The sequence below is a fragment of the Oreochromis aureus genome, linkage group 7, assembly GCF_013358895.1.
Source record: "Oreochromis aureus strain Israel breed Guangdong linkage group 7, ZZ_aureus, whole genome shotgun sequence".
In the NCBI taxonomy this organism is placed as follows: domain Eukaryota; kingdom Metazoa; phylum Chordata; class Actinopteri; order Cichliformes; family Cichlidae; genus Oreochromis; species Oreochromis aureus.
Window position 1 is genome coordinate 39,238,127 of NC_052948.1, and position 12,044 is coordinate 39,250,170.

At 40.6% G+C, this 12,044-nt stretch overlaps 1 protein-coding gene across 1 annotated transcript in view; it reads right to left on the reverse strand.

Moving 5' to 3' along the window:
• The window catches only part of ank1b (ankyrin 1, erythrocytic b), an 81,979-nt gene that overhangs the window by 14,837 nt on the left and 55,098 nt on the right, over positions 1 to 12,044 (reverse strand). Inside the window, exons 28-37 of the mRNA XM_039614949.1 lie at positions 11,134 to 11,358; positions 10,215 to 10,369; positions 9,732 to 9,943; positions 8,260 to 8,464; positions 7,219 to 7,315; positions 6,864 to 7,092; positions 4,857 to 4,985; positions 3,438 to 3,557; positions 2,590 to 2,674; positions 1,393 to 1,467 (exon numbers count right to left, since the gene is read on the reverse strand). Coding sequence (XP_039470883.1) covers positions 1,393 to 1,467; positions 2,590 to 2,674; positions 3,438 to 3,557; positions 4,857 to 4,985; positions 6,864 to 7,092; positions 7,219 to 7,315; positions 8,260 to 8,464; positions 9,732 to 9,943; positions 10,215 to 10,369; positions 11,134 to 11,358 — 1,532 coding nt within the window. The remainder of the gene's footprint in view (positions 1 to 1,392; positions 1,468 to 2,589; positions 2,675 to 3,437; positions 3,558 to 4,856; positions 4,986 to 6,863; positions 7,093 to 7,218; positions 7,316 to 8,259; positions 8,465 to 9,731; positions 9,944 to 10,214; positions 10,370 to 11,133; positions 11,359 to 12,044) is intronic.

Genomic DNA, 12,044 nt, shown 5'->3' on the forward strand with positions numbered 1-12,044 from the left:
ACTACAAAGATAAAATACTACTGTATAACCACTCACAGATGAAGTGAATAATCTTAGTATAATGGCAAATCTGCAGTTTTGTGATATATTAGTAAAAGCTATTGCTCGTTCTTAGTCACCAACTTGGATGGGAGACTTTGATAATGAGAAACTTGCTAAATTCAAATAATTGAGTTGAAGCATAACACAAAACAGCAAGACGTGGGCTCCTGCTGGTCATCAGTGGTGTGGTCTACGGGAAGGACAAACATAAGTAGGATCTCTGATCTGGACGTGTAACAACTGGCAGCGGTTTCCTTAATATTTGGTTTAGTGGTCTACATCATAGACTGGATCTAAAAAATGTACCTAGCCACCATGACTCATTAACCCACTGGCTAATAGCTGCTCTTTTCTCAGTTGCCATCTTGATGTTTTCAAACAGTATGTAATAAGCGACTCTTTGACCTGTCTGAGAAACCGAGGAACACTGTACACTAATACAGTAGTGATGTGTCTATTACAACATAGTCCTGCCCTTATACTTGATTATGCTCATTTTCTAAACTAACAGGAACCATTGACAGCCTCATATCTGACTCTACAATAGTTTGGCATATAGAGGAGTTCCTGGCCAACTCAATAACTGCAAGGTGCCCAGGTCTTGTGGCAGCAAAACAAGCCCAAATCACTGTGCTCAAAAAAGCTGCTATGAGGTGTTTGTGCTGATCTGTTGTGGTCGGTTTCCTCCAAACGTGGCTCTGTAGATCAGCGGTCCCCAACCCCCGGGCCTTGGACCGGTACCGGTCCGTGAGTCGTTTGGTACCGGGCCGCGAGAGTTGAGGCTCAGGTGTGAAATGTATGGTTTTCAGGGTTTTTATCGGTTTTCAGCGTTATTTTGTTATCGTTTTTATCGTTAACTCGGTTTTCCTGGGTCTTTTCACGTGTGTTATGAATAAATCTTCTTTTTTTCGGTACCGGCACTAGTTTTATTTTGTTGTATTTATCCACGACACCTTATTGCCGGTCCGTGAAAATATTGTCGGGCATAAACCGGCCCGTGGCGCAAAAAAGGTTGGGGACCGCTGCCGTAGATTACAGTCAAATGTCTCCATTTCAGTTTTGTCTGTCTAAAAGACATTTATTCAAATGTAACTTTGCAAACCTAAGCCAATTGTGTTATTATGAACTTTAACATTTAACAACTGCCAACTGAGGCCTGTAGAGTTTGAGATGGTGCTCTTGTTTTGTTTTTGCAGTTTTTATAAGCATTGCACGGTCTAACTTTGTAGCTATTTTCTATTGAAGCAGTCAGGGTGCATTTAGTTTTTCACAGGGTGGCTTTGAATTTCTTTTTCAAATGGCTATATATCCATTTTATATATAGATTGTACAGTATCCAGTGTGACTAACCTGCCCAGCTTAAACCCAGCTGTTCGGATATGATGTTGATTTTGAGCTCAGTCCTCTCCATGGCATTCACTGTGGCTAATGAGAAAAAAAACACACAGACAGTTTAGAAACACGTAATACAGCACACAAGCACAAGACGTTTCAATGACCTGATAGTTATACTACTGTTTTACACAAAAACGTATCTGGGAAGTCAAACAGATTTTGATGTGTGGAAACAAATATTTTTTTAATTGGGATGAATTCTTTAGACTTTTTATGACTTTTTTAGACTCTTTTTAGACTTGATAGTGTTGAAGCAAATGTTATTAAGAGGTGGCTAGTATTGACTCATTCTCTTCTTGTTTTTCCAATTCATCATCTGTACCTAAAAGACAGTTAAGTTGCAATACGTACCTTGACAAAAGCACTGCTCTGTTGGAGGAAATAAGCAATACCAACAACAGTGTTTTTTTATCCATATAATTCTCAGGGTTAGGACATCATTTGAGAAGGGAAGGTCATAATTTGGGGTTCATTCAGGTGCTATTCCTGCTAACCACAGTAGCATTCAGTAACCATTAAATAGAGACTGAGGTGCAATTTAGCAGCGCTGTGTATTTGATAGACAGAAAAGGCCTTTATCCATTCACCCTCACTCGCCATCAGCACCATTTAAACCAATCAGAATGGTCATCTTGACTCTCTTTAGTTACCACAGGCCAATATAAGGGCTCATCTGTCTTGCTCCACTGCGAGGTCCTGCCCATTCTCAGTGCTAAGCTATAGTGCTAATGCTAACAGTATCTGCTGCCATGCCATTGGAAATCGCAGTGGAGACACCAGCGCCATGCAAAACCAACCACAGAAGTCATTCATTGATTGTCACAGCTACCAGGACACTCAGGACAGAAAAAGGCTAAATTGCCATGTGCCATGGAGCCATTTCAGGTCATGTTGAGGGCGGCTGCTCATCTTTTGGCTGCACATTCAATATGTTTCCACTACCTGCACTGCAAAAAACTTAGTGGGATACTGTAGAGCAGTACATTGCATCCAAGGCTCAGTTGTTGTGCCATGCGTGCACACGAGACAGGAAAATAGAGAGGGCAGAGTAAGAAGCAGGGTTGTGGGTAAAGTGGCAGTGCAACATTCAGTGCCCGTCTCCACTGTGTGTATATCCGGAGAGGGCTGACGGTCAGGCATTGAAGGACTTACCCACGCCGGGCTCGTTCAATGCACTGTAGCGTTCTCTCAGAGCGAGAGGGGTTAAAGTTCGTCTGCGCTCCTCACTTCCAACAACCTAAAAAATTGAAAGAATTACAATAATTAATCGCCAAACACAGAACTTTTGAACTTTTAACAAACACCCATGTCACCATGTTTGACCAATGTAACATTAGACAGATGTATTACTTCAGGCAGACTCCTGGCAAAGTTAAGTTATTAAAATAGTAATCCAGGTAAAATGCAGTAGAGTAGATGAAACATTTTAAACCTTTAAAATAAGGAGTCTCCATACCTTTAAAGTAGTCTGTCAGTCCAAGAGTAAAAAAATCCTAGAGAACTAAATTTCCAAATGTATAATAAGGGTCTAACGATCAAAATGAACTCCTGTCAGCTCAGATGGTCCAACCCTTTGTCAAAAGGATTAACTGACACTGTGTAGTGTTATACTATATATATATATATATATATATATATATATATATATATATATATATATATATATATATATATATATATATATATATATATATATGTATTATAACTAATTTTATAATGTTTCAGTTGTATTACTGTACATTTACTTTTTAAAGGAATCTCTATTCATCTATACAAAATTAATAAGCACAAATATTACATATAATACATAATAATATATATAACACATATATATATAACATTTATAACAAATTATCCTACTGTCTAATATTGGATAAGCCCCAGTCTGATAGAACAACCTGAAAAAAAATGACCATCTATTGGGATAAGGTCACAGTGCGTGATCTTTCTTTTTATTATCCCAATTTATTATGTGTGCATGTTTGCTACCAAATCCTTACCTTGACACAAGGTGGCATGGTTATATTAAGGTTACACAGTACGTGTTGTGTGTCCTCGTACTTGGTGCCCTTCCGCAGAAAAGACAAAAACCCGGTGGCATCCTTGTTACTGTCTCTGACCTAGACATAGACAGAAAACAGGCAGACAGAGACGAAGAAAGAAAAGCAGAATAGAAGAATGTGGAGCGAGGCAAAGGAGGAGAATGGAGGTTGATGAATAAGAAAGACAGAAAAGGATGAGCAGAGAAGAGCGGGAAGGGAAATTGAGCAGAAAAGATAGAGTAGAGGAAGATAAGATGGGCAAGAAGAAGAAAAAAAAATCAAAAAGAGCACTAGATCCCTTAACAGTTGTCCTGAGCATGTGGCGCAGTAACATGGGACGAGAAGCAGGGGGAAACAGGGATGGAAGCAGTCCACAGGCAGGCAAGAGGGAGAGATTTACCTGCACATTTTACCTGGACGTCTGTCAGACCAGACAGTTACAGAGTGACCGTGAGAGAGAGAAAGAGAGACAGTGAGACAGACACATACAGACAGGCAAGGCCGCAAGATAGGAAGGCAGGCAAAGAAAGTGAAGGAGTCACAGGGCATGCAAACAATTACCCAAGAGAGTTGACAGCTAGACAGGTAAGTTGTTTGTTGCTTGGCTACTAGTATTCATCAAGCTGATTCTGAATAATACTTGACTTATCACATCGACAGACACAGATGAACGGAAAAACAGTGATATGGAAATGACATAAATATGGTCACGGGACAGGCACGGAACGGCTCGTACACACAATATATACGGTCAATATGAGAACAAATACACAAGTCATCAATTTAACGCGGAACAAAAACAGATGAAATTATGACGCTTTTGATAAAGAACTAAAACACAAAACAAAAACACCCTATCAAATCAGATTGGTGGTTTTTATTACCTTTACATTTCAAACAAACAAAGCACAATGAGAAATAAAAAAAAAGGACTCAGCATAACATCTCTAACTGAAGAAACTGAGAATCCCAGGATCCGATGAACAACCAGACATTCCAATATTTCTAATGTTTATCTTAACTTTACTGGCTGCAAATATCTCTCAAATCTATGTAAAAAGGTAGCATATTGCAATTATACTGCGGTGTTTAATATGCAATGATTGCAGAGTGAGCACAGGACTGTACTATTACCTACGTGTTTACATCACTGATATGAGAGTGAAAAGCAAACACAAAGACCACCATATGAACGTGGTGTTTGAGTCATCAGCAGGTGTTCATGAGTGGAAATAACTGGTGAGAAGGTCCTTGACATACTGTATCCAAAAACTAAACAACGCACACTTTTGCACACGCACACACACACACAATACTGTAGCAACACATAGCAAGTGATAAAGAAGCAGGCATATGAACAAGCAGCTAGGGACAGACCTTGACAGAGACAGGCAGTCTGTTATCTCGGAAGGCCTGGAAGCTGAAGCTACGAGGCTGCTGAGTGGCCTTCCGAATGGGCACCAAGTTCCCAGAACACTCCAGGTAGAGAGGCATGCCCTCCATTAGCTGTGGAAAATATAACACAAAAGGGAAATATGGAATTGCTTTTTTTCTAATAACATTTCACAAGCACTCGTTCACAGGGAATTTATGTAGATTTCTCATGATACAATACGCTATCCCCACAAAACCCAAACAAAAGAATGATCCATAGTCTTTCTAGGTGTAGCAAATGGAATCTATAACAAAAATGGCAAAAACAAGGGCAAGAAGCAGGGCATACCCTGGACAGGTCACAGATCCATCTCAGGGCTAACACACAGAGACAGACACCCATACTTTAGGACAATTCACCATATTCATGTCTTCAGACCGTGGGAGGAAGAACATGCAAACTTTACACCAGGGGTCCCCATCCCCCGGACTCCAGTCCAAATCCGGACCCCGAGAGTGTTTTCCCCCAGACCACAAAGCATTTTCTCTTTTACTGTGTAGCTAGATATTTTATTCCTGCCGGCTGCCATGGCTGACTTTTGAACAGGCGTGATGGGCAGTTATGTGGATTAGTGACTTTCTGGTCCACACTCCTAGCCAGCTGGTGGTGGTATTGCACCACCAACCGCCAAAAAAACACCAAAGAAGAACAACCTATGTGGGCCCTTCAACACGGATTGCTAAGTTACAGCTTGGGAGCTTGCGCTTGCTGACAGTAGAATGATGACTTGGTGGTGCACAGTTGAGTGAGTAAAAGAAGATGGCTTTATCAAAAGCATGTATAGTGGACTATGAAAATCTGACATTTAAAGATGAATGGACAAAATTCGCTCACAGCTGACTAATGAACATTTGCATGCATGGTTAAGAACTACATTGACCCCATTTCGCCCAAAGTTTAAAATGCTAACTGCAAATGTACATGCAAATTTCTCTCACTGAAGTGAGAGCCAGCACTGTTTTGCAGTATGTTTTAAGTTACATTGTGTTGGGTTTGTCAAACATATTTACTGCACGGTTTTAAAGCACTTCTTAATTTTCCTGAATATTGAGGGTTTTTTAAGGTGAATTGTTGGTACCTTAATGTTGTCCCAAAAAGTTTATTCTGTTCATTGGGATGTAGTGTTTTCAGTCATCCAAGTGATTTTTTTAGTCTCAGCTGACTGCAGGTTTCCCCCACGTAACAAACAGTACCTTTGCACAGTGACTGAAACTAGCCCACTGAATGAAAAATGCACTGTGAGATCAGTTTCTTGATCATTAAAATGCAAATTGTCATGACCATTGATTAACAACCACTGATCAAAGCCCATTGATCAATGCCCATTGATTAACAACCACTGATCAAAGCCCATTGAGCAAAGACCATTGATCAATGGCCATGAGTACCATTCACAGAGAGTTGGCGAATGGCTGCAATCACAGCGTTGTAAGATGGCAAAAGATGTACCCTTAGGCCCCCTCCTCGATTCAGAGATGGTCTTTCCCTTTTCACATTCTTCTTCAGAAGTCACTTGGATGAGTAACGAAACGTTTCTCCCACTGAAAACGCTACGACCAGATGAACAGAATCAACTTTTTTGATTTGACCTGGATGATTGAGCATGGATCAAGACACCTTAATGTTGGTTTATGTGCAACAGATGTGGTAAAGATTATTGCATAATTTCATTGTTAAACAAAAAACAATTTAAAAAAACAATGTTGGGTCATTTAAAGTGTTCGGACCCCAGATTGACTGGATGATCGAGGTAGTGGACCTCCTGCTATTTTAGTTGGGGACCCCTGCTTTACACAGCAAGATTCAAACCCAGGACCTTCTTGCTCTGAGGAAGCAGTGCTAACCACCACACCATGGTGCTGCCACTTTTCATAGAACGTAAAATCAATCACACGTTCAACTGCTCTCCTTAACAAGCTGGCTTTCTGTGGCCTTGCCTCCATGCGCACCTCAATATCTCGACTCCGGGCCACCTCGGTGAAGTTTTCGTGCAGCTCCAGAGTTTTGTCCATCTTGTCATCTGTCATGCAGTAACAACGCAGGCGTCCCTCACGTGCCTCATTCATCTTGGCAAAAATAACAAACTTGGCCATATATGGGACTGCCATTAGCTCCCTGTACAGCAGGTTGGCAAAGGTCACCACCTCCGCCGTACGTGGACAGTCTGCCAGCCAGAATCTGGATATGGCAGGAGAACAGAGAAGGATTGAACAAACCAGCTGGATCTAAATCCAGACCTGTGCAAAAGTGCAGGAAAAAAAAGCTAACTGGGAACATGCTTGCACTGATCGTTACTGAGCTCACCTTGCAGACACATTGGTGGTAAAATTGGCACAGTTGTTGGCGTACATCAGCTTGGTGGTTCCAGTGATGTCCTCCCACTGAGCTGGTGCTGTTCCACCTGCATTGATGTGCAAGAGTGTTGGAAAAACTGTCCCATTATGTTGTCTTAGTTGGACCTTCATCAGTTTTATTTCCTTTCTTTGTTAGTTCTCCCACGTATTATCAATTGTCTAGTGACTCTCTTTTTGAATATATACATCCAGTATCATGGCTTCTCCTTTTTGCATCGTGTATTTTAGCGTCCCTTTTCTATTGACTTCGAGGCAGTTTTGTTGGTCATTTTTTCGCTACTCCCTGTAAAGACTCCCACACACTGCAATCCACACTATATGACATTGATCTGATAAACTTGAGAAATATTTCTAGTCTGCTGGATGAAAATTGAATTGTCTTACAATGATAAAACCAACTGAATCAAGGGTAAGACAGACAGCTGCTGTTTGTTTGCTTCCTGTGTCCTCCTCGGCTCAGCTTTAACAGATGGAGGACATAACTTACACAGAGACATTATTGGAATCTCAATCATTATGTTAATGTACATGTTTATTTCCGTCTGACAAGATTCTCTGCACGTAATTTTATGCTACTTTTGCTTTTACTTGATTACCAGTTCACAGGAATCCTAATTTTCTGGCACTATTTGAATTTAACTTGAGTCACAGTTGAGTACTCAGAAAGATCCTTTTATGTTGGTCGTCTTTCTTCAGAGACGGCTCAAACTCACATAATGTAAATACAGTTTAAGTCAGTTTTAAGACTGGTATGGTATTTTTGGACTTTCCTCTCTTGCTGCCATGCTTGTTTTGAGAAGTGCATCTCCGTGTATGACCCCCGCTTTGCATATTAAAACAGGAGATTACGGCCTTTTATACTGTGATGTTTGAGTCAGAAGTACACCCACGTGTCGACTGCCATCAATCAATCCTAGGTAGCTCATTTTTGTTACAAGAAAAAACAAAATATAAAATATAAAAAGGCATTACTCTGTAAAGTTATTCCTACCAATGACACTGCAGAGGAGACGCAAGCTGGTGGTATCACCCTCGCCAGCATCACGACGGCTCTCCCTCCACGAAGGTGGTAAAGGAATGCGCAATCCGATTGGACGGTGAAATTTGCGCCGCCGAGGTTCGATGGTAACCACTGGGCTGAAGGTAGCTTGGTTACCAAGCTGCCTGGTCAGCAGTTCATCAGGGATTGGTTGTGCCTGATGTTAAAAGTGGTAATGGCAAAAAAGGACGCTGAGAACATGACGAAAAGACAGGAGGAGAAGGCTGCATACATGGAAAATGTAAAAGAAACTCAAGCACAAATAAAACATAACAGAAGGTCCACAAGGATCAACAAACAATTAAACAAAATATTTAAAAAAAGCAAAACAAACCATAAAAGCAAATGTACAATAGGCTAAAACTTCAAACTCCCAACCATACTCACACATGCAACAAATTCATAAACTCAGATCAGTGCATCAGCTCGGTCACTGTGGCTCACAACTTAAAATCAGGGAACTGAGGAGTGACGAATGGCTGGATAAAAAGGAAAACAGACGAGCATAAGGCAAAGCAAAACTCGTGCAATCTCCTTACGTACATAACATTAGTGCCATGACAAAGAACATAAACGATGTACACTCAAGTGACCAAACAATAGAAATGAAGAAGCCATAATCCCACATAATCTTTCTGCTATGGAAAACAAAGCCAAGTGTAGGTGTAGTGTGAAAAGAGATCAGTCAGCATGAGTATGTGCCAAGTTCCCATACGGGTGTCTGCAGAGGTCTGGATGAGTAACAGCCAGTCATACATTTGCCAAAAGCTCCTGTTTGGCAGGGCAGATATTTTTTTCTATATTAACCTATTCTATCAATTAAATTCTTATTGTCAGTGTTTAAAAATTGAGAAAATTTTCTTCCTATCGGTTTGACATCACTGCTTGTTACAGTTCTATTTTTGTGAAGTAGATTTATTGTTTATATTTTTATTGAATAAACCAAAGCAAATTTATCAAGATGAAATGCAAGGCAAGAAAAAATAACTTTTAAAAAATGTACATGATTTACAGTAATACCAATAATAGCTGACGCTACATCACAAAACGCTGAATGAAATATAGATTTACTATTTGATGGGAGATCTCAAATGACAAGTGATGACCTTTCTTCTAGCATCAAGGTTTATAATACTGAAATAAATCAGTCTGCCTCTTCAAGTCTCACGTCAGGTCTCTATGACTGATAGCAAAACTCGAGCATTTTCAGACTCATTGGTCAAACAGACAGAACATCAACTTCATGGCATGAAATCTGTCAATTCTCAGTCTGAAAGCAGCACAAACAGAAAATGAGGCCAGAGGCAAACATGTTGGCACAGTCTTGGTTGTTTTCTCATTCGAACATCTGTTTTTGTGTTGAACACTCAAGCAATTATGAAAGGTGTACATGTGCAAAGATTCTTCTCAATTCATCTTCTCACCTGCAGTCCCAGCCTCACTCTCTTGGTGACAGCAGTCTCAGGGAAGATAGCCTCAACTTGAGGGACCAGCTTACTGGTCAGCCGACCGCCCTCTGGACCAATGAGATCACTCTCCTGCTGTATACGAGACACTACTGCAAAGTAGAGGGGGAAGTCAGTGGAGATGATTCGACGGATTCTCTTCTTCTCCAGCTCCTCTTGGCTCTCCAAGTCTATATTAAGGTGAAAGAGTGGAGAAAAGCAGAGAAAAGAGATAAAGAGGAAAGAAAAAGAGGGTAATGGTAGGTGTTAGGATAGCTGAAAAATTCAGTCTTAAATGAACACTTTATGGGAATAAAGCCTGTCTGATGCTGTGGAGGCAGCTTCTGTGTTAAAAAAAACCCTTCCTATGCTTGTCTTCTGTAACTCTGGGGACATACATCAAGATTAATACAACCCCTCAAGGTTTCCCGGACAGGCGACATCCATTACCATCCCACTAACCTTCATCCATGCCATTCAGAATAGTTTCCAGCACTTCGTCGCCATAGCGATTGCGATGTTCCTTCCAGACCGAGCCGTTCTCACTGCGGAGCACCACAAGCTCTCTGTCTCCTCGTCCCAATGAGGCAAAGTGAGGGATTTCTACTATCACTGGTCTGTGAACGAAATGTCAGAAAAGTTTTTAGAAAAAGGTAGGACAGGTGCATGTTTCATCCTCTTTATCTTCATCTTTTAATGACACTCTATAGATTTTGGGGAACAAAGAAGAGTAACTGCTGTAGTTTTGAAAGTCAAATGTATTTCCCTAATTGCCTGGTGTGGTGCTCATCAGACTGAGGCCTGACCTGTGGTATTATTTTATTTCACAATGTGCCAAAACATTCAAATTGATGACAAGTCTGGACTACAGGGCAGTTGGTTCAGAGCCCAGACTAACATTAACAGTACAAGTTATCAATGCCATTTGCACTAATACACAGCCTTTTGAAGTGCTTGTTTACAGCTTAGAAGATGCAACATGTGTGACTTCTAAAAAGAGTCATGCACTTTGATTGGTCAGACCTGGTCCTCTTTAAATGAGCTTATGTCCAGAGACGACATGTTTATGAAGGCTTTTTATGTTTCTCCTTGCTTGGTTGGAATTTTACATTGTACAATCAAAAATTACCAGTGTTCACGCACAATGGTTTTCAGAAAACATCATGATACATCATCCAAGCATGACTGTGGACCTTTCAGCATTGGTTTTCAACCTAGTCCTTTGTGTACAATACTTTCTATGGATTTTTAAAATATTTTTAAGATATTATGTACCGTAGATGATCCCTATATTCTCTGTAACTTTACATCGCTTTGACTGTAAATGCACAGTCAAATCCTGTCAAATACAGTTAATAAACCAAAGAAAGGTCTGATTTACCCAAGGAACTGCATACTGGATGGCCCCAGGGAGATGATCCGGCTAGCGAGGCCCTCGCCCTCCACTAGTGGAGGAGGCGTGGTCAGTTTCTGGGGTTTAACGAGACGGCAAGTGATGCGCGTCGGTGCAGCACAGGTTCGGGGAGGGATGATCACTCGTAGGCCATGGTGCCTGCTGCCTCGCATGGAGCCCCCTCGGGCATCCACCATGAAACTCACCAGGAAGCTGAGTTAAACGGTGCCATTAAATTAACAACATGTAAACTTTACTTTATCAAAACACATTTAAACATAAATAAAACAGGACAGAAAGAAAAAAAAAACAAAGACTGGACTTTCCTCAGGGAAATCCTCCAGCTGTATGAGATGGGAACAGATTATTCATGTGCTGTTTGTTCAGCAGTATTTTGAATTGATCTGGTTTGCCTGCTCATGCTTTATGCTATTCATAAAGAAGACATCAATGCACTGTGTAGGCGCTCTTTTCATTTGCTTGTGTGGATATGACAGGGGAGAACGAGTGATCTGCAGCAATGCTCAGCAAGAATGATGTGAAAAGATTTGAAAGAGAGCCCCATTCTGCTTCTCCTGCATTATACCGGTGGCTTAATACAGGTGTCTCTGTGTGTGAGGTCACCTTTTCACACTCACAATTTCAAAAGCTGACTCATGGAGCTACAGATAGAGCAAATTATGACTTTGCATAATTAATAAATTAAAGTGTTTATTGCTGGAAAACAGTTCATTTAAATACAAGATATCTGTAAATTTGGATTGTAATCATTGTGATCATCACTGATAATCATTACAACCACCATTTATCTTTTGGTATCATATCTCTATGTAATAACATTAAAACATAAATGGACTGCATTTACCTAGGCCCTTTTTCGTGGTAGTTTACAGAGTACT